Here is a 23553-nt window from a genome sequence, read left to right on the forward strand (position 1 = left end):
CCCATTATGTCTTCTTTGTTATTAGATGAGAATGAGAAATGGATTATTCTTTGTGGCTTTTTATCTCCATCACACCTAAGCATTCTGTAGATATTCTGCAAGTCATACAATCTTAAAACACTAGGGCTGTCTTGCTTTTACTGTGGGAATCCTTGTAATCTGTTCCTTTAGTGCCTGCCTTCTGTTCATTCACATACTCTAGAACGCATCACTAGCAAAAGTATATATGCTTTATAGATGACATGCATGTTATATACCATAAAATTGAAGTTAATAATAATTATGAAGTATATTAAATACTAAAACATCAGTTACCCAGGAATAGGCTTTCTTTGAGAGATTCTACTAGGAGGTTGCGGAGGCAGCGGTGGTGGGGCTGGCTTAGTTTGTGGAGGAGCTGGTTGCTGTTTAGATTGCTGGTTCAAAGCTTCTATAATGCTGGCTGTCTTTGCCACTGGAGGCGGTGGTGCTGGAGAGAGCACATCTATAGAAGAAAGTTAGGAATTTAATTCCATTTCACTGCCTATTTACCATTTTGTTTCTTGGGTTCTCATCCACAGGTTTTCCTGTTACAGGATTTACCTCCCTCCACAAAAAATTATTTACTACATGTAATCAACAACTTAAACAGAAAACAAACCTTCCATTGGAAGGAGGACCTCTTTGGAAAGAGGTTTACATTTTGTTTCACCTAATCAACATCAGAGAGCTCACAAGTACTTCAATTCATTAAAGCATTAGAGTACAAGAAAAGAAAATTCTTACCGAAGTCAGTCACATTCTTGAAAATAATAGAGCAGAACATATTTAATAAAGTGCTAATACTGTTTGCTCAATAAAGGCCTTCAGTTTGTGTTTTATGGAAAAGTAACTAAGTGAATAATATCTGAGAAATTTTATTTAGAGAAATGTCTTTTCTTAAAATTCCGTTATGATTAACATCTAACTAACTTCACATTAGGTTTAGCAATTAATTAAAATTTCCACTGAATTCTTGGAACCACAGCAGCTGGCAATGCATTAAAACACCTTTTTGCATTCCTACAGTCTGCAAGAATGAAGCACGATGTGGAGACTTAGCCCCAGGCCTACATGTAATACTCATCTTTACAACTAGTAAGAAATGCAACATTAAGACATATATACATATATAAAAGTGAAGATGTCTTTAGCTCTAGTAGTATATAGTATTTCCTGTTGACCCTGTGCTATACCATACAGTCCTCACCGGAACATCAGAGAAGACAGTTCATACAAAGTTACTGGATGGGAACGATAGGCCAAAGCTACAGTCACCAAAAGAGGAAGCATGAGTTGTGGAAATGGAAAAATAAGCCAACTATGATTAGATACAGCAGAAGGGAAAACGGGAAAGTGGAAACATACTTGTAGATGTTACACGCAATGGCGGCACAGGGGGATGAATAGCTGGTGGATCTGATGAAGACCTCTGCCTGCTTATACTTTCCACTCCTAAAGAATTTGTCTTCCACATTGCATTAGATGAAGAAATTGTCTGAATACCACTGCCAAGAACTGAAGGCTGAACTAAAAAGAGAGGAAAATACTGTATTATTATTATTGCTTACCCTAAGCACAAAGTGTTCATATTCACACCTGTGCTTTTAAAAATGGTGGAACTAGACCACTATATTCTGCAATAGGAGCCACTGCCATCCTGCTGGAATGCCAGGGCAGAAATCAGACACTGGTATAAAAAAAAAAAAAAATCACACAGAAGTTTCTGGGCGAAGTCTTACTAACACTTTAAGTAAAATTTTGTCTCCAATCATTACTTTAAAACATGCCAAAACTTGAAAAAGCAGAAATTTCTCAACAAGAAGACAGAAGCCAAGTCTTGCTACCTTCTTTAATCCCTGACTGACAGCTGTAATCTTCTCAGGTACTCCAAGAAAAGGACCCCACTCTCACATGTGCTTTAGCAAACACTGCTGACCCAAAGTGAAACATCAATTTTGACTTGTAATTGACATAAAACTGTAATTCTGAATTTCACCCAAACAAGAAGCTATACCATCATAAAACAGTTACAAAGTACTACTTCTTCAGGTCCTCCTAAATGATTACGTTCTTAGGCTGAAGAGCTGCCTCCCCGTTTCGTAAAAACACACTACAGGTTTTCTTCATAAAGCAAATATTTTGCACATATCATGCCACTTGTCCCTATTTAGCGCATGAGCATCATATTAAGAAAAGATGGAAGAGTAAGATATGAATAAATATTAGGTTGCAGGGAAAAGCATTAAAGGCTCAGAAGACTTGCCTAAACTAAGACAGCCTAAAGCTAAGAGGATAAAGGAGTAATAATACGTCATAAGCATAACATCAACATCATCAGCAATCAAGAAGAAGCTAAGACTGAGGATACTATTATAACTTTTAACTAAGAATAACTGGCTCATACATTGCTAGAGTAAAGAATATGAGCTAATAATCTAAGCGAGGCAGCATGCTTTCTTGGCATGAACTGCACCATACACTGGTGCCAAGAAGTCTGGGGTTGGGAATGAAATTAAAATGACACTCTTTGAAAAGTGTCATTTAAACAAGGGCAATCACTGGGTAAAATAGTATGGTTGGCCATGGTTAAAATAATATCAAAGGGTAAGCCAGTCTTTCTAGCTATCCAATTGTATTACTACCGTAGAGATAGAGTCTAACAGTTAAATGGACTACGCAAGCTTCTTTGGTGAATTTTCCTGTGTGGTGGGGGAAAAATTCCTTTCCATCAAGTAAAATAGTGTCTAGATATTAAGCTTAGACTTCATGCAAAAATGTTAGATGAAAGGAATCCCACCTTGGTTAAGTTTTATAAGCCTTTCTGAAGTAATCCAATACCACGCCATTCTACTGGCCTCAGTTTTTCTGCCGCCAAGATCACATATTTTGATCTGACTTTTATGCTCCAGTTATTCCTGTGAGACCAATAACTGACTTTTCATATTACACAGATGTTCAATTTGCCATGTCAGACACAATCACTGGTGTATGGAGTCTTACGTTCTGACCTCTGCACAGTGCTCCCAAAGGCAGAAGCCACTCACCTATGCCTAGAACATTCCCTGCTTGTATCTTCTCTTACGGAGTCTGAATTACAGCGCCACAGAAAATCATGTGTTTACATAGTCATTTTTCTTGAATTGAACTTTACCTAAATTTAGCATCCATGAAAGCTGCTGGATTAATAAAGGTATTAAAGCAGTGAAACACACCAAATGCAGTGTACAAAGAGGACCTATACAGATTTCTCTATGCTTCTTCAGTATGATCCAAACACATTATATATGAAGATAACAATGAAGTTCACAGCATCAGTTTGAATGGTAGATTTTGCAAGCACACAGCCTTTCTGAACCAGGATGAGATGTGCATTTTACACTGTTCTGCTGATCAGGGTATAACCTGTAACTGGCAGTTACATTTTCAGTCAGCTACCAGTTTCCTAAAATCATCCAGTTCTCCACATCATGACACTTACACTTTTATTTCAACAGCCTTGAAGCATATATTTACTAAGAGAAGACTTTGCAAGGTTAAAATCTGTCACGTTCTGCATACAATCCCCATTCTCCCAGATCTTAAAAAATTTTCCACAGCAGCCAAACGCTATTGAAATTGTACGTTTAAATTGAACTCTGACAATGACATCTTCAAGAAACATAAGTATAAAAAGATGGAATATAACAAAAAAAATATGCTGAACTAAATTGACTGCAGCCGTCCTTTTAATAAATTGTTTGACTCTATTGAGGTTACCTGAGCAATGTTTTCCCAAACACTATTAATGTACTTCCTTGCAGGTATACCGAAAAATCAAACTCAGAATAGGTTGTACAGATTCAATTCCAGTATGTAAAGTGAAGTAATAATAACCTGTTCCTGTACTTACCTATGCAAAATAACTGTAAAAGAAAACCTAAAACATGTAATACTAAAAAAAAGGGTTATGATCCCATTCTTCTAACATAGAAGAATATTTTCCATTGTTAGTACCTTTGCCAATATTCCTTGGAGGTAGAGGAGGTGCACTACTTGTAACGGGTACTGCAGGCTGAATGGGAGGTGGACTGCCACTGAGTATGGCTCCATACGTTTCATTCTGTAATATACTTGGCATAAATCCTCTCTGCTTATCCTTGGCAATGTTCGCTGCATCTCTTGCCAAGGATGCTACATTAGGCTGAAGTTGGTTTGATCCAAGTTGATAGAAGCTGATAGGTCTGTCCTCTCTCCGATTGGGACTGGGTTGCTTAAACACAATAACAAAAGTACTCACTGATACCACATTAGTTGTGCTCATTTTATTTATTAGTTGATAGAAAGCCACTAGTTTCTAGAAAGAAAAAATAGCTTGTAATGCTTTTAATACATAATCTAAATCCTACATTCTGCACTCAAGACAAAGTAACTGTGCTCATTAACAAAAAAAAAAATGTGAATTGCATTTCAAAACAATTATTATTTTCTCATCTTCTCCTGTAGTATATGCCTGTAGGATAATACTGTATCCTTATATACACAGGAATATACTCTTATAGATAGTCAATATAGATATTCAGACTGCATCAAGTAAAGTTTCTCTGCATCAAATACCAGGCAATATTTTCAGAAGTTGAATGAACAACTGAGGATCCTAACCCTCACCTGAAGTTCAGTAGCATTAGATCCCATATAGATGATCTCAAAAGCCAGACACAATTGCATCTAAGTATTCTACCTGGGGCTCAGCCTACAACAAATTAGGACCCAAAACTTCTCAAGAACTGTTTTTAGCTCACTAATATTGTCAGAGAAGTTCAGGAGATTACTTCAGTTGGCAGCTGGGAAGGAACATTGCTCATCCCATGCACATTATCAAATAAGATCTAATTAGTTGTCTTTGAGACTTACAGTAAGTCATCTGCTTGCTATTCACACTTAGCATTATTTTTCCTGTTTCAACAGTAAGCATAGTAATTATTGTTATCAAATGATAATTAAAATTTCTGGAGTTATAAATTCAGGTGGCTAGTACAGGAATGGGTTGTAAAATCCACAGCTCAGAGAGCATAAATATGCCTTTAGAAACAATGTTAGATAAACACAGCATTGACATACTGTCTGTATTAAATTCAACAATTTATAGTAATAGCATCTAGGCAGAATAAAGACTTACACCAACAGTATCTCAAATAAGCAATCGATTTTCCTCTGAATATATTCAATGCTTATTCTGGATTGACCATGTAGGGCCTTTAGACATGTTACAGCACAGCATAATAGTTCAAAGATTTATCAGACTGATGAACCTGACAGCCAGACGCATTAATCCCTACCTTTACTTTGGCTTAGCAGCCTCACTTCTCACTGGCTAACACTCTCCATTCCCTGACTTCTCCACTATCTTGGTTCTGGTATTTGTTTCAGCCCACACTTGCTTCGCTTCTGCTTTCTAAACCAGCAGAAAATTCTTTTTTGTTTTGTTCTTTTAGCTTTTCATTGGTTTACCAAACTGAAACAGCTCAATTACAGGGACAAATGTGTGCCAGAATGGAGGCAAAAGATGAGGTAGGACCAGGCAGCCGGGGTGTGGAACAGGAGCAGAAACCAGTTCGATTATCTTAGTCTTCATTTAGGTTAGACTCTAGTTTATATGAAAAATTCAGGACTAAAAGAACTTCAATTTCAGACACAACCTTTTCTGACAACGATTACAAAATCTGTTCAATTGCTTTACCAGAAAGAGAGACAAGCACAATAGCTTGACATCTACAAACAGAACTCTAATGTGATCCTAAGCAACAGCATTATCCACCAGTTCATTCAATGCAAATAGTCCTCAATCTCACAGAATCACAGAATGACAGGGGTTGAAAGGGACCTCTCGAGATCATCTCGTCCAACCCCCCCTGCTTGAGCAGGGGGCACAGGACCACGTCCAGGTGAGATCTGAATGTCTCCAGGGAAGGACACTCCACAACCTCTCTGGGCAGCCTGTTCCACTGCTCTGGCACCCTCACAGGACAGAAGGTTTTTTTCAAGTATTCAGGTGGAACTTCTTGTGTTCCAGCTTGTGCCCGTTTCCCCTTGTCCTGTCACTGGGCACCACTGAAAAGACTCTGGCCCCATCCTCTTGACACCCACCCTCAGATATTTGTAAGCATTGATAAGATCCCCCCATAGTTTTCTCCAGGCTAAACAAACCCAAGTCTTTCACCCTTTCCTCATAAGGGAGATGCTCCAGTCCCCTGGTCATCTTGGTAGCTCTCCGCCAGACTCACTCAAGCAGTTCCCTGTCCTTTTTAAACTGGGGAGCCCAAAACTGGACACAGTACTCCAGATGTGGTCTCACTAGGGCAGAGCCGAGGGGGAGGATAACCCCCCTTGACCTGCTGGCCACACTCCTTTTAATGCACCCCAGGATATTGTTGGCCTTCTTGGCCACAAGGGCACGTTGCTGGCTCATGGTCAGCTCGCTGTCAACCAGCAACCCAGGTCCTTCTCAACAGAGCCGCTTTCCACTAGTTCAGCCCCCAGCCTGTACTGGTGCAGGGGGTTGTTCCTCCCCAGCTGCAGGACCTTACACTTGCTATTTTTGAATTTCATGAGGTTCCCCTCAGCCCAGCTCTCCAGCCTGTCCAGGTCTCGCTGGATGGCAGCACAGCCTTCTGGTGTATCAGCCACTCATCCCAGTTTTGTATCATCAGCAAACTTGCTGGAGGTACACTCTGTCCCTTTATCCAGTCACTGATGAATATGTTGAACAGGACTGGACCCAGCACAGACCCTTGGGGAACAGCACTAGTTACAGGCCTCCAACCAGACTCTGCGCTGTTGATCACAACCCTGAACTCTGCCATTCAGCCAGTTCTCTATCCACCTCCCTGTCCACTCATCTAACCCACACTTCCTAAGCTTACCTATGAGATTGAGGTAAGCTTGTGCAGCTACTTACCTTTTCACCAGAAGAAAGATCTGAATGCTTGCTGCAACCTACCACCTAATGCTGAAGTCTCCTTCCTTACCAGTTCTGTCTGGGTGGATGCAGACACCTCTAGGGCTTTCTCCGTAGGAACACTGGTTTTAGCTCTGAGGCGAGTGCCCACCATTTTGGCAGAGACCTAGAGCACTTCCCTGGGCTGTGGACCTACAAGCAGTGTGCGGTGTCCTTCGGGCACACCCTTCCACACAAACTACCGTGCCATGGCTGTCATGCCATGCCCTATTTGCTGGCCCCGTTCACAGCTCTCCTTTCAAAATCCCTGTAGTATAAGCCTATTATACTCATATATGTATATAAGCATTGAAGTATAGCAGGGCAGTGAAGTAGCAGTTTCATTACTTTAGCCTCATTGCTGAGTAGCAGACAACTTCCTATATGAGGTGGAACCCAGAACGCTGAACTGCAGAAGGCAACTAGGAACAATGAAGGAAGTGAAGAAAAAAAACAGATCAAAAATACAAATTTGAGAGTCCCAGAAAGGGGTTTGCTAGATATCTAGTTGCAAAGTACCCAAAAGGTTTTACAGCTGGAAAAAGAGAAATTTTTAAAACATAACAGAAAGTTTCAAGATGGTTTATCAAAAAAGTCATAATTACTGCTGTTAGTAATTGTACCCAATGGTACAATACAATGTATAGGAATACATAAATAGGGGGATATAATATGAAAGCTCACCAAGAAGAAGTGGATTTAGCAGCTCACAGATTTCAGATGATTTCAAAATTCTCAAGAAAAATCTTTAAAAAATTCTCAGAGGTAGTAATTGTGCTTTGAAAGGGATGGCTTGTGACATGTTTTTTGCTCTTTGTTGCTAATGGTAGCTCAAGTCAAGCACCAGACGTAATAACTATCTGGGACTAAAGAGACAGGACATGGGGAGAAGAATCCTATGCAGACAAGATCTTGCAAAGATGGCATTTTGCAACAGAGCAAACCTACTGATGTCAAAATTAGTCTCCAAAACATTAAGCTAATTCAACAGTCTGATGGCCTTGCATTTTTAAAGACATTCTGTGAAGGCAAAGAAAATTATTCCATGACTATCAGGTTTTAATATTTCTGAAAACAAAGAAAAACCCAAGCGCACAAGATTTGGTTTTATGTTATTAATTATTATCAATTCACGCCTTGCTGAGATGGGAGACTTTGCAAAAGAAGTATTAAAATGCTAACACTTATAGAAAGAAAAAAGCCAAATTTCATTATCCAGAGGAAAATGTAGTTTTTTAGCTACTTCCAAGTGTAAAAAAGGTTGTGCTAACATCTGAAGATTAATATAAAGCCTATTATGTATTCCTTGCACTTTATAAAGGACGCAGAAAAGGCATAAGTAGTTATAACACCACACACAAAAAAGAACAAAAACGTGTTCAATACTTATATTGAATACTTCAAATTATGAAAGTTTCAGAATGTCATTAGTATTTAGGAGCCTATATGTCATTTCAAATTACTTAGCCCCTTGAAATCCAACCCATTTTTAAGTGCTGTTCAGGTATCAAAAGATGGGAGTTTGTTCCCTGCCTGTATGTTTAGGTGCTTAAATACTTTTTCAAGTTGGTCCTCAAATTGGGAAGGTAAATTTTGAAACTGCAATGAAGTGCCTATGCTACTGGAATACTTTGTAATACTTGTAATATGACCATCCTTGGAGATATTCAAAAGCCTGGTCCTGGGCAACTGGCTCTGAGTGACCTTGCTTAAGCAGGGGGGTTGGACCAGATGACCTTCAGAGGTCCCTTTCAACCTCAACTACAACACCACCAGTAATTTCAGGTACGAAAAGGGAGAAAACCACAAATATTTTTACAGGAAGATTCAGAATTAAGACCCTACTTTGCTATTAATTGATGTGGCTTATTTAATGCACAATTTTAGTTCCACTGAAGGCAAGCCAATGCATGAACTATTCCAAAATCAAAGCCTGTTTCACAAACACGAACAGATGCTATAAGATGCCTCTCTTTGTAAAGGCAATTTTCCTAGCTGATGTTAATTCTGCTTCATGATCAGCAGATCTCAATATTCCTGATGTACTGAAACAAACTATTGACTCCATTAAGAAAAAGGTATCCCATGTGGCTAATCGCAATTTGATCATCACCACAAGGTCTTATGTCCTATACCTTATATTAAAGAGGAAAAAGACGACAAACTATAATTTAAGGCACTAAAATTTAAGCTACTACACTTTACTACAGAACTTTATTTCACAGTGTCTTCAATACTTACAGTAAAAAGAAGTGTTATTGAAATCATTAGGAACATCAGGCTTACACAGATGTATGTACAGAAAAATAATAGTGTATTGATACAAACCTGCAGCTTTTCATCTACATCATCATCACTTTCGTCAAGGTCTTCATGGAGTAACCGCCATTCATATTCTACATGAACATGAGAATTAAATCTTCCGGACAGCGCTTGAGTAAGCTACGGAAAAAAGGATGACTGCTGATACCTATGTTATGTGCAGTACTTATTTAAAAAAAACACATATTTAAAAACAAACAAAACCCACATATAGAAGGAACCCTGGTTTCAAAATACAAATATTACTTTTATTTTAAAAACAGATTTCAGTAACCTGGAAAAGTTTAAAGAATTAAGCTCTGTGACCAAACACAACACAAATATATCGAGAGCAACTAGGTTTCTCATTAAGCATTGTAGGTCTATTCTCCATTGCAGGTCCACTCTCCATTTTCTGACAATATGTACCACATCTTATTTGCTTTGATTTAGAAACAGCAAGTCAAAGCAATTAACTGCAGTGGCAGGTTTTTTTGAATCAGACTCACTTATCAAGAAGCCTTGACCCCACTAATCCATTTTTGTTGCTTACTAGAAGTAGTGATGGTAACCAGCTTCTCTTCATAGAATCATAGAGTGGTTTGGGTTGGAATGGATCTTTAAAGATCATCTATTCCACCACCCCACCATAGGCAGACACATCTTTCACTAGATCAGGTTGCTCAAAGTCCCATCCAACATGACATTAAGCACTTCCAATGACGGGGCATCCACGACTTGTCTGGGCCACAAGAAAATGGCCTTCATCCACGGCCTTCGCCCATAAAAAGTACTTTAGTGATTAGATGTCAGACAGTTATGGAACTGGGACTAATAGCTCAAACAGAATCATCCCCTGGCCCCAAGAAGTTTAGCACTTCCAAAGCATCTGAAAAGAAATATAACTTTCTTCTTAAAACCATATAACTCGACATAAGCATATATCTATTTACACGCATACAACTTTTCCATCTGGGATATATTTGTTGAATATTCAACTGTAAACTGTTAAATATTCAGACATGATTCTTCTTATAAATGCACAAACACACAAAAAGATGCAACACTTACCAACTCTTCACAGTGAGTATGTTTTAAGCGTTTAGCTATATCAAGTGGCGTCTCTCCTGATTCATTAGCTATATTACAGCAAGAAAAGAAAGTTATGATGATAGGCATCACTATTAAAATGTCCCTTACTAAAGATAAAGACAAACATAGCGAAGTACTAGGCAAACACACTCTCAAATTCATCTCCTTCCTTCATATATATATAGCTCCAACTCATACCAACTCGTTGAATATGACAAGAAGTAGCAACGCAACATGCCATATATATGGAATGGTCGCCATGAAATGGCAGTATATAACTAGGCAATAAGATATCAGTTGAAAATCTTGGTACTTATTTATCTAAATTTGTTTAAAAAGCAAGTGTAATGTATAAGTCAATTTTAAACTTGAAATAAACAGTGAATATTGTTTTTTTATAATGAAGATTATATTCACAGAATTATGATAAAGAATTGAGAGGAAAATACACTTCCTTCCACCTTCACTGTTTCTTATCTGAAGCAGTGACAAATACGAAATTGAAGTACACATTACCCTTTTACCTATTTCAATAGAAGCCTTCCCTCTCAGCAGCAGTTTGAGGCACTCAACGTTGTCCGTCAGACAGCAGTAATGCAGGGCTGTGCTACCTTTACATGTTTGCTTATCTAGATTGCCACTATTGGAGTACAAGAAAGAAGAAGAAAGCTGATTAAACTTAGTTTCCTATCCTACATTAATAAACCTTCCTCATTACAAGAAATTTCAAGGAATAAAATTCCAATTGCAAATACTAGAATTAGTTTTAGTATTTGTATTCATTTAGTATTTGTATTGTAGTATTACTTGACATAAAAGCAGTATCAATAACATTTTTATAGCTTTTCATAAACTTACCTGTTCTGCACTAAAAAGTCAACTATATGAAGGGATGTTCGATCAACTGACCTAACAGCAAGGTGAAGTGCTGTTTCGTCTTGCTCCTAAGAATAAAATAAAAGAACATACTTGTTTCTTCCGATCTACAGAGAAGCAGAAGTTTTAAGACACAAATTAGATCAATTAAAACATGTAATTAAAAAATATTCAGACATGCTACCATTAAAACATCTCTTGTGAAGACTTTCTTTGCTTCCCTTTTGTTCATTTAAATTAAAAACATGGGTTGAAAACAAATAAATTATGGAATGATTTAATGTTTAATGATTTAATATATTTAAAATATGATAGTATTTAGAAACATTTTTAGATTAAACTATTTAATATCATCTTTTGTTATTGTTAAATTACATCATCGAAAGGGTGAGTGTCCAGAAGTGTTTCAAATCTTATTTTCAAGTAAGAAAAAATAGGCCTTTTCAATTGATGAAAGTTTATTGCACTTGTAACAATTTGTGTAATAAAATTTACAACACTTACATGGCCATTGGCCAGTGGAATTTTTTCTGTGAGATCCACACCGTCGGCATATACTTGGACTAATCCAAGAATGTCTCTTGATTTGACTGCTTCACAAAGAGCATGTAATTTAGCTGCATTGTCAGCATGCTTTTTCCTTGCATATTTTCTCTCAATATACTTGGCAGTAATATAGTCTTTTCTTGCATTCCTGAAATTGAGTATAATTTACTTGTGTAACTTTTAACAGAAGATGCACATTAGAATTTCCATAAATACATGCAAGCCATTTGAAACAAAATCTGGGAAAGACTATTTCTCATTCATTATGATAATTTTTTGCTTTAAATATGCATGTAAGACATGCAGTCTTGTATTTCTAGTAAGAAATGTTGCCATATTGGATATTTGATTCATCTTCTGTGACGACAGACCATGAATTTTCCCCTCTGAGCTCTGGTGTAAAGTTGAGATAGGATTATGCAGCTCTGTGTACAGAAGATACATCAAAGCTTCATAATGCTGGTTTGCTCAAAGCAGTCTGGCAGGTTTATGTTTACCTGACTTGTACTTCTACACATGCTGAAAAGGATAGAAGGCATGGGATTCAACAATCTGTCTTATACCTCTGTACAGACTATCCAGGCCTTGGATCTGTATTCACAGCAGTAAGTATGTTCTGTAAAGCAACTTTTCACCACAACCGTACCAGGGAGGATGTAGTGGAGTTTTCAGTTACGCCTCTAAACCAAGGTGAAAACTTAATACACATGTATCAGCATGAGTTATCACTTTTGCTGTTAATACCCAACTAACAAATGACTACTCCTTGTCCTATCTCCCAGCAAGACAGGAGCTTGCATGCCTCCCAAAGACATAACTCCTTACCAGCTCTTGGGACAAACAAAACATTGCACAGAAGACATTTAGCAAAGCCATACTTTATCATCTAGATACTATATAATGGGCAAAAAGAAAAAAGTCCAAATAATAATAATTATTATTATTGAATCAAAAGAAAACTCTTGTTCCTAAAGCATTTGACAGTATTCCCTCATAGTTTTTAAAAAGAGTTTGTCTTCAGGTTTTCATTTCATTAACATCCCCCCAAATTTTATATATAGATGTATCACACTAAATGATGTTTTTTAATATGATTTTTAGAAGTCTTCTTTTGCTATTGATTTATAGCACTCAGTGAAATTATTAGTATTTTTAATTACTAATATTCTCTATAATTATTGATAGTGGTAGTGAAAAATCATTTAAACTGTATGGTTTAACATTGATTCTGTCAGAATGGTGAAAGTCCAGATAATGTAAAATCAGCTTCATCCAAAGCCAAATCTTCTGGGTTTGTTTCCATATCATTTACTAGTGCTTTCACGATAGAGTAGTATACAGCCAAGTAGGCAGCTCTCCTTGCTGTATCTCTGCCATCACCGTTCAGTGTTTTTAAGAAATTCAATTAAATATTCTGTCTTTATTCCACATAGTTACGGACTTAAGTCCTAGGTGTAGTTTCTAAACAATAGGTGTTCAGTATCTTTCAGGTCAAATGTGTACTTTATTTCAATTTCTATTTTGTGTTTAAGTAGCACAAAATTTATAGCTTTGTTTTTAATCCCTACTCTTGTGTGTCTTTAAAATTCCCAACAAGTTACATTTGTTTCTGTCCCACAAATCATGATTCAGAGAGTTGTTAAAACAGTCCTTACTATTAGGGAAGGTACAATCAGATAAAGTTAAATAAAGCAGACATGCAAAGCATCAGAAAAAAAGATTTACTCCTTTGCTATAAGGCTATACATAATACTTTATATATCTTCCACAGCCTGCTGGTGCAAACCATAATGGCACAACCCACCAGCAATATTAAATTAAATGCCTGCCTTTTTCAGAAGTAGTGGCTCTTTACTTACATATCGCTGCTTGGATTAGGTTTGACCATCTCGTCAACTGGCAAACAGAATTCCATGATCTCATTAAGCCCAGCATTACCAATATTCTTTGCAAGCTGTTAAAAAAAAAAAATCCACAGTTCACTTAATAAACATGTTCAGTTATTGGCCACACACATACTAGTGGGAGGACAAGGGAAAACGGGAGTTGGGACTTTTTGTTTCCAATTCCTGGTTCTGCTGTAGTGTCAGTGATCATGAACAGATTCGGTACGTCTTTGGATGTCAGTGTTCAGCTGCATTTAATACACAAACAATTAACTGCAGAATAATCCATCAAAATACCAGTTCATACAGTAAATGCAAAATGTGTTGTGCTGGGTAAGTACACACACACAAAATGTCACAGAGCAGCTGATATGTGGTAACATCTTTGTGTAGCAAAGCTGAATACATTTTCTTCCTTTGAGGATTAAAATTCTCTTCTAAAACAATGCTAAATAATTAATGGGGCAAGTATTTGTGAAGTCCTTCAATTTTTAATGAGAGGCAAATTTATATGTCAAACAGCTGTATTATTTTAAAAAGCAACGAAGGGTAAAAAGAGTTGAAAACACAAAAACTATGAAGCCTCTACTAATTTGAATTCTAAGACCAGGCAAAGTTTACAGTAAGACACTATGTTCCAGGAGGTTCCCTTAAACTTGAAGAATTAAGCCTTCTTAAATTATGTTTATCCTGAGGCAACTTTCAAGATCGGAACAACGTATCGTTAAAATGACAAAAACATCATAGAATTATTTGGGTTAGAAGGGATCTTAAAGATCACCCAGTTCCTACCACCCTGCCATGGGCAGGGACACCTTCCACTAGATCAGGTTGCTCAAAGCCTGATCCAACCAGGCCTTGAACACTTCCAGGAATGGGGCATCCACAACTTCTCTGGGCAACCTGTTTCAGTGCCTCACCACCCTCATCATAAAAAAAACTTCTTGATGTCCAATATAAATCTACCTTCTTTCAGTTTAAAACCATTGCCCCTTGTCCTATCACTACATGCCCTTGTAAAAAGTCCCTCTTCAGCTTTCTTGTAGGCCCCCTTCAGGTACTGTGGAAGGCTGCTGTAAGATCTCCCCACAGCCTTCTCTTCTCCAGGCTGAACAACCCCAGCTCTCTCAGCTTGTCTTCATAGAAAAGGTGCTCCAGCCCTCGGATCATCTTCATGGCCCTCCTCTAGATTCACTCCAACAGGCCCATGTCCTTCTTACGTTGGGGCCCCAGAGCTGGATGCAATATTCCAGGTGGGGTCTAACAAGAGTGGAAGAGGGGGAAAATTACCTCCCTCTCAGTCACACTTCTTTTAATGCAGCCCAGGATATGGTCGGCTTTCTGAAAGCACACATTGCCAGGTCATGTTGAGCTTCTCATCAACCAACACCCCCAAGTCCTCCCTCAGGGCTACTCTCAATCCATTCTCCACCCAGTCTGAATTTCACAGAATCATAGAATCATTAAGGTTGGAAAAGACCTCTAGGATCATCAAGTCCAACCCTCAACCCAAGACTACCATGTCTCCTAAACCATGTCCCTAAGTGTCACCTCTACATGTTTTATGAACACCTCCAGGGATGGTGACTCCACCACCTCCCTGGGCAGCCTCTTCCAATGCCTGACCACTCTTGCAGTAAAGACATTTTTCCTAATATCCAATTTAAACCTCCCCTGACACAGCCTGAAGCCGTTTCCTCTCGTCCTATCGCCAGTAACTTGGGAAAGGAGATCAACACCCACCTTGCTCAACCTCTTTTCAGGTAGCTGTAGAGAGTGATAAGGTCTCCCCTCAGCCTCCTCTTCTCCAGACTAAACAACCCCAGTTCCCTCAACCTCTCCTCATAAGACCTGCTCTCCAGACCATTCACCAGCTTCATTGCCCTTCTTTGGACACGATACAGCAACTCAATTGCCCCAACCCACATGCAGGACCTTGCACTTGGCCTTGTTGAAATCAATGAGGGTCACAGAGGCCCACCTTTCAAGCCTGTCAAGGTCCCTCTGGATGATATCCCTTCCCTCCAGCATGTTGACCACACCACACAGCTTGGTGTCATCAGCCAACTTGCTGAGGGTGCACTCAATCCCACTGTCCACATTGCCAACAAAGATGTTAATCAGTGTTTGTCCCAATACCAACCCCTGATGAATACCACTCGTCACTGGTCTCTGCTTGGACATTGAGACATTAACGGCACCTCTTTGAGTGCGACCAGCCAGCCAATTCCTTATCTACCAAATGGTCCATCCATCAGATCCATGTCTCTCCAATTTAGAGACCAGGATGTTATGCAGGACAGCGTCAGTGCTTTGCACAAAACTGGACAGATGATGTCAGTTGCTCTTCCCTTATCCACCAACACTGTAACCCTGTCGAAGACCACTGAATTTGTCAGGCACGATTTGCCCTTAGTGAAGCCATGTCGGCTGTCATCAATCACCCCCTTATTATCCCTGTGCCTTAGCATAATTTCCAGGAGGATCTGCTGCGTCATATTGCTGGGCACAGAGGTGAGGCTGACTGGCCTGTAGTTCCCCAGGTCTTCCTTTTCTCCCTTTTTAAAACTTTGAGTTCTGTTTCCCCTTTTCCAGTCAGTGGGAACTTCACCAGGCTGCCACGACTTCTCAAATATGAGAGATTTGAGATGGATTTGGCTTATGAACTTAATCCGCCAGTTCCCTCAGGACCCACAGATGCATCCCATGGACTTGTGCACCTTCGGTTCCTCAGATGGTCTCAAAGTTGATCATCTCCTACAGTGGTCAGTTCTTCGTTCTTGCAGTCCCTGCCTTTGCCTTCCATGATTTGGGCGGTGTGGCTTAAGCACTTGCCAGAGAAGACTGAGGCAAAAAAAGTCATTGAGTACACCAGCCTTCTCCATATCCCAGGTAATCGGGTGTCTCATTTCCTTCAGAGAGGGCCCACATTTCCCCTAGCCTTCCTTTTATCACCAACATACCTGTAGAAGCTTTTTTTGTTGCCCTTGATGTTCCTGGCCAGCTGTAATTCTATCAGGGCTTTAGCTTTCCTAACCGAATCCCTGGCTGCTTGGACAATTTCTCCCTCCTAGGCTACCTGTTCCTGCTTCCACCCTCTGTAGGCTTCCTTTTGGTGTTTGAATTTGTCCTGGAGTTCCTTGTTCATCCATGCAGGCTTCCTGGCATTTTTGCCTGACTACTTCTTTGTTAGGACACATCGCTCCTGAGCTTGGAGGAGGGGATCCTTGATTATTAACCAGCTTTCTTGGGCCCCTCTTCCCTCCAGGGCTTTACCCCATGGGTCTCTATCAAGCACATCCCTGAGGAGGCCGAAGTCTGCTCTCCTAAGTCCGGGGTAGTAAACTTGCTGTGCACCCTCCTCGGTGCCTTGAGGATCTTGAACTCCACCGTTTCACAGTCACTGCAGCCAAGGCTGCCCTTGACCTTCACATTCCCCACCACCCCTGCCTTGATCGTGAGAACAAGGTCCAGCATAACACCTCTCCTATCACTTGGAGAAGGAAGTTATCATGAATGCATTCCAGGAACCTTCCAGATTGCTTATGCCCTGCTGTGTAGTCCCTCCAACAGATACTGGGGTGGTAGAAGTCCCCCATGAGGACCAGGGCTTTTGAACACGAGGCTGCTCCTACCTGTCTACAGAGGGCCTCATCCACTTGGTCTTCCTGGTCAGGTTGCTTGTAGCAGACCCCCACTATAATGCCACCTGTCCCTGTCCTCCCTTTAATCCTGACCCATAGGCTCTCAGTTGGCTCCTTATCCATCCCCACGTGGAGCTCCATGCACTCCAGCTGGTCACTGACAGAGGGGGCGACACCCCCTCCTCATCTCCCCTGCCCATCCTTCCTAAAGTGCCTGTATCCTTCCATTCCAACACTCCAGTCACAGAAGCCATCACATCATGTCTCCGTGGTGCCAATAAGATCATAGCCCTGCAGGCGTGCGCATGCCGCCGACTCCTCTTGTTTATTCCCCATGCTACATGTGTTTGCGTAGAGGCATTTAAGTTGGGTCCCCGATGAAGCTGGCTTACTGACTGGAGAGGCTGGAATTCCTTTGTGCTGCTCTTCAGGTGCTCTCAGGCTGACCTGTGATCCTTCTCCAGGCTCTGGGCATCTATTGCTGGCACTGGCATCAAACTGGTAGGAGCAGGATGGATTGAGGTTCCCCTCACCCAGCAATTCTAGTTTAAAGCCCTCTTCACCCGCCTGGCAAGCCTATGATCAAAGATGCTCTTCCCCTTCTCTGACAGGTGGACCCCATCACCCCCTAGCAGACCAGGTTTCTCAAAGGGAGTCCCATGGTCTAAGTAGCCAAATCCCTGGCTGTGGCACCAGTCCTGTAACCATTTGTTGATTTGTCAGGTTTGACTGGCCCTTTCAAACCCCTTCCCCTTTGACCGGGAGGACTGATGAAAAAATCTACCTGTGCTCCAGAGTCCCTTACTGCCACTTCCAGGGCTCCGCAACCCTTCTTGACACTCCTCAGGCTGCTCCTGGCTGTATCACTGGTGCCCACGTGAAACAACAGCAGTAAATAATAGTCGGTGGACTGTTCAAGGCTTGGTAGTCTCTTGGTGGCATCCCTGATATGAGAGCCCGGTAAGCAGCAGAGCGCTCTAAAGAGTATGTCCGGTTGTCAAATGGGTGCCTCCGTACCTCTCAAAAGAGAGCTGCCTGCTACTGTCACCTGTCACCTTTTCTTAGTTGCACTGGCTGTTACACGGGGAGCAGATCAGGTTGCCTTACTCAGCTCTAGCCTCTCTCCTGGTGTGATGGGTCTATTCCTCTTCAGTCTGCAGAGTCGTGAAGTGGTTCTGCAAGGGTACCTCAGGCTTCTTCCTCCTGCTGGTCCTTGCCCTTGCAACGACCCATTCTTCTGCACTATTGGCCCCCTCCCTTCCCTGTGTGTGCCAGCAGGGCAGTTTTTGGCTGTTTGGCCACGGGCTGTGGGTCCACTACAGACTGCGCTTAGGTCCAGCTATCTAACCCCTTCTCAGCCTCCCTGGTGTTACAGAGCCTTTTCACTGTCTCCTGCAGCTCAGCCACCCGCTGCAGGAGGTCCTCCACCTGGGCACACCTTTTGCAGGCAGCTCTGCCACCTGTCCCTGACCCAGGAGAAAGGTCTAGGCACGTCCTGCAGCCTGAGGTCTGCACTGCAGCCTCTCCCTTCAGCAGCATCGTCTGAGTGGAGGCATCGGCCACCGCAGGGGTAGATGGTGCAGACCGCCCGGCTGGAGCTGCAGCCTTTGCTCTCAGACGAGTGCCCACCATTCTGCCCACATATACTTGTGTTGGAAGTATTTTTCAGTACTATTTTTAAGTTAATAAAAGCAATTTGATTACCAGAAGTTCAGATGTCCCCAGCACATCTAATGTAAGTGACTGCATTCTGGAATAGTGAACACCAAGTTCTCTATGGATTCCTGAGCATTCAATGCAAGTCAGAATTCCCAAATTTGTTGAAAGCCAGGTAGGATCTGAAACAGAAAGCACCCACAGAATTAAAATTTATTGAGGTAATTATTTCATTCTAGAAAATGTAGTATACAGAAATGAAATTCTGTAAAATAAGATTCCTGTGCATGAATTATCAGTTTCTAAATTTAAGTCTTTACATTTACTCTGTTGGGAAACACAAACCAGGATTTTTTGTTATGGCAAAAGAAGATTTTAAAAAAAAAAAAAAAAAAAAAAAAGGATATCACCACCCCAAGGGAGCTGCTCAAACAGTCTAGTTTGTCATTCTCCGCATGGCTTTCAGGAGCTACGTTTTTTCACCTCCAATATAATGGTGTGAAGTTCTCGACTGGGGGTATAGGTGCAGTTCAGACCGAAATAACAATGCCCACAGGAGGTTTTTTTTTGTATTTCAAGTATAGACTTTAGACTAAATGAAGCAGCAGTGATTCTGAAGTACACATGCAGCACCACACTACAGAGAATTCTCACTCAACTATTTCAAAGATACTTAGGTTCATCCGTCTCCTTTTGTTACCCTTGCTTGTCTTTCCTCCTGGTATTCTGCATTCTTGCACACAAATAATTAATTTCTGAAGATTTAGGCAGCTTAGAAATTCATTTATTTCATAAAGGTTTGGTAGTAGCTATTTAAAATCTTCTCCTTTAAAGACAGCAGGATTGACTCTTCCCATAGTTTTATATGGTATCTATGGCTGGTAGTTACTATTGATTTATAAAGTGCATACAGCTTCAGATCTGATGTTTTCAGGTACAGTTTCAGATCAAAAAACAGCTAAGTCCTGCAGTGCCTGCGTAACATAAAAGAACACAGGGAACAGCAGGATTTAAAAAAATAATTTGGAGAGGATTAAAGTAGAAAATCCATCTATCAACAAAACCAACACTGCAAACCATAGTCAGCAGGTGCATTCTTTTGCAAATGAGCACCATCTTAGACCTATTCCCAGGCTCACTCTCAAACATAAAAAGTTAAAAGAAGGGGGGGGGGAAGAGAAGAGGTGTATTAGGAAAATGCTTGAAGTATCTTACTGCTGTCCAGTCAAATCTTATGTCAAATATGGGCTAATAAAATAAGTTGAATTGATTCATATAAACAAAAGTTAAAATTAGAAAAAATACATGGGAGAAAAAAATAAGCCTCTTTGTAACTTTTCTCCCCACTGACATATGCATATAGCAAATTAATCTTACTAAAGAAGTGCAATTAAATTGTTAGCATATTGTACTGTGTATAATTTTTGTGAGATAAGGAGTAAAAGTAAAAGCAGAAAACATCAGCCTGAATACTCTCATGATTTTTTACCAATAAAAATATGCTTAATTTAGTCACCTTGTGCTCCACAGTCGCAACACACATCATTTCCAGTCATCCTCTGGACTTCAGATATGATTTCTTTTGTCAGTTCCTGGACAATATTATTTTCTCCTGTGTTATCGTCTCCTTTGAATGCATTATTTAAAGCTTCCTCTTTGCTGTTTTGTAACACAGAAGTCCATCTAAAATGGCAGTAATATTACACTGTTAGATGTTTTGGCACTTCTGAAGTTCAAGGTAACGTCTCAGTAAAACACCAGTACCAAAAATAAAATCAGCAAAGTAACTCACATTTGACACTCCTGTTCATCCTCTGCTTGAAAGTGGTACGTCCTGTCGTCTGCACAATAAATAATTCACACAGTGAGTAAAAAAAAAGATCAAAAAACTGATTTTGCAGAAATGTCTCAGAAAAATCTAAAATTAGTTGATGTATGACTCCTGAGGTCTCTAGTCTCATCACTGGAGTGTTGACAGCAAAAAGCCTACTTAGCAAGTTTCACTCATACTACCTCAGTTCATCTATGTTTACACCTATGTTTACACAAGGAGGCTTGTTGCTCCTTAAAAAGAAACTGTTTTCTTCAGTGCTGTGCTTCTATCACATAAGCAGCAGGAGAGCACAGTAATTTTTCCATATTCTAGATATAACCTCAGTGATCACAAGTCTGAAGTTCTGCTGGGGGTGGTGGTGTGTGTGACTAAAATGTAGTGTCCATATTTTAGTTTATCTGTGTATATAAGAAAGATTTAAAGTTTCCAAATGAGCTCTTAAAACCACAGTAATCAAAAATGACAAAACAAATTTGACAGACACGAAGTCCAAACTACAATCAGGATAAGCCTGAACCTGGTTCAATTAAGTAAAGCTAAAAAATTTCGGTTTCCTACTACTTTTGTAATTCTAAGCATTGTTATCACAGTGTACTATTAAAGAAAAAAGCATAATACTGTCTATGAAATTTAGGTCTATGAAACAAATGAGATAGGATACAGTTTGGTGATTGAGCTGGAGTTAAAATTAGCACAGTTGATGAGAACAGCAGAGGTAAAGCTGCCGGCAAAAATATATTCTAGGTTGAAAAATTCCTAAAGTTTACAAATAGTCAGGCAAAAAGGTATTCAAAGATAGTTTCAAACATGAAAAATGTTAAGAGAGTGAGGATACATGAAAGAACAGAAAGGAAAGTGCTAAAGAGTAAGAGATTTTTATCTTGTCATGATACAGCAATTTGCAGTTTTTAAAAAACAAGGAATGTTTTTAAACTCTATAGTAAAACAAAGTGAAAAAGTGATCTGGAGACGGCTACGAGGCCAGTTTTGCCTTGTCATATGTATGATGGGACAAATGATAATGTTGCGATAAGCGGATATTGGGCAAAATGTGACATGGTAATCGACAAAGAAAGAAAGTGCAAAAGTAAAGAGGGAAGACCACTTGCTTGTGCAGAAATGGAAAAGCTGTATATTGCATACATGAGTACTAGTCTATTAACATAAGTAGCGGATCTTACATTTACAAACAGAAAATAACTCTATGTTCTGACAAAGAAACAAATGAGGAATAGATTTATATTCTTCTCCCCAAATAATACAACATATATATTTTAGTAACGTATTTTTATTGAGCCCACAAATATAATACCAAAATGTCCCAGTGAGAAACAAAGGAAACATCCTACTATACAATTTCGTATCATCCCAATCAGTTCCCAAAATTATTCAGATTTGGTGTTTTTAGTATGTAGACTCTTTATTTCACCTTCAGATCTACTATGAGATAACAAAACTAAAAAAGTTTTCAGAATTTTCTTCACAGTTACATAGTAACCGCTACGTTTAAATTTTAAGTTTTGTCTTGTTTTAAAAGCTTCTTCTGGTCTTGTACAAAAGCTGTAACTTTCCAAGGTGATCAGCTATGACATTCTCAATATAAAGAGTGATGTCACAGCAAAAATATTGTTACTCTTCCGTAAGGCAGCACAAAATTGTATAGAATGAAGGAGCAAAGATAACTTTAAAAACAAGTGGTTTTCCAAAGAAGTGGTACAGTTAGTTGTATTATGCTAAAATAAGTGAAATGGTAAATTGTCATAAGAAGGGCATTTTATAGAGGGAAGCATTCTACGTTTGTGAAAATTTTTAAGTGGATTATGGACACATCTACAGAAATAATGTAAAACCCTTTGATATTAGCTGCAAGTAAAAAGACCTAAACAACAAACCTACGTGATATGAGGTCAAAACATTTTTTCTCTTCTGGGTTTGTTTTCACTTGGCAGGTTAACAGATTGAGCTTTGCTGGAGGTCGGTTAGCCTATTTGAAGATAAAGCACACACATTTTAGCATATTGATGCTGACTGAGCCCTGCAGTCCAAAAACATAGGATAACATCCCACTGGCCAAAAAAGAGTTTGCAAATGGCTGTTACTTTAATTTTCAATGTACCCAGGTTTTGATTTATGTTTTCTTCTGCATCATGGCTTATAAACCTCATTTTCTTATATTTTGTTCACTGATAACTGGATAGTCACTAGAATTTTGAAAAGGGATAGGGGTAAAATCACTTCAATTATCACTACTCCAATCACCTTACCAGTTGCAATTATCTGAAGGAATCGGGTATGACAAGAGACACAGATTAATTTTATGTAAGTGTAATCCTCTAATATTTAGAAATTTAGTTTAAAAAAATTAGTTGTCTAGGTTTTCAATAATCAAATAATTTGACTCCTGCTAATGTCTTTAAAAAGAGCCTAGATAACCAGTTTAAAACAAATGCTCAATTTTTAAATCACTAAAGGGACACACTGAAGGAAAATAAGTTTACCCAGACACGTCTTGCAAGAAACATATACAAAACTAAACTGGGAGGGTTGATTACCGAAAAATAGCAGTGAAACAAAATACACTGTATAATGATATACATTTTCTAGTTAAGCTCCTCTCAGCTATTTCAGTTCTTTACTGAATAAAAAGTGGCAACGTTTTATTAAAAGCAAAATGCACAAGCAAACTTAATCTCAAAAAAGTCTTATAAAGGTTACAAAGACTTT

General features: G+C 39.4%; 1 protein-coding gene across 4 annotated transcripts in view; it reads right to left on the reverse strand.

Annotated features, from left to right (window-relative positions):
* Window positions 1–23553, reverse strand: part of ASAP2 (ArfGAP with SH3 domain, ankyrin repeat and PH domain 2) — a 99010-nt gene that overhangs the window by 10860 nt on the left and 64597 nt on the right. For 2 of the 4 annotated variants that reach the window (XM_075086846.1, XM_075086849.1), the window contains exons 12-24: window positions 22726–22813; window positions 20788–20836; window positions 20512–20678; window positions 19044–19177; window positions 13669–13763; window positions 11768–11957; window positions 11246–11331; window positions 10912–11027; window positions 10367–10434; window positions 9323–9436; window positions 4015–4270; window positions 1387–1548; window positions 316–484 (exon numbers count right to left, since the gene is read on the reverse strand). In XM_075086846.1, the coding sequence (XP_074942947.1) occupies window positions 316–484; window positions 1387–1548; window positions 4015–4270; window positions 9323–9436; window positions 10367–10434; window positions 10912–11027; window positions 11246–11331; window positions 11768–11957; window positions 13669–13763; window positions 19044–19177; window positions 20512–20678; window positions 20788–20836; window positions 22726–22813 (1694 nt within the window). The remainder of the gene's footprint in view (window positions 1–315; window positions 485–1386; window positions 1549–4014; window positions 4271–9322; window positions 9437–10366; window positions 10435–10911; window positions 11028–11245; window positions 11332–11767; window positions 11958–13668; window positions 13764–19043; window positions 19178–20511; window positions 20679–20787; window positions 20837–22725; window positions 22814–23553) is intronic. The other 2 variants (XM_075086848.1, XM_075086847.1) reach the window with 1 other exon arrangement.

Source organism: Phalacrocorax aristotelis, chromosome 3, assembly GCF_949628215.1.
Source record: "Phalacrocorax aristotelis chromosome 3, bGulAri2.1, whole genome shotgun sequence".
Lineage (NCBI taxonomy): Eukaryota > Metazoa > Chordata > Aves > Suliformes > Phalacrocoracidae > Phalacrocorax > Phalacrocorax aristotelis.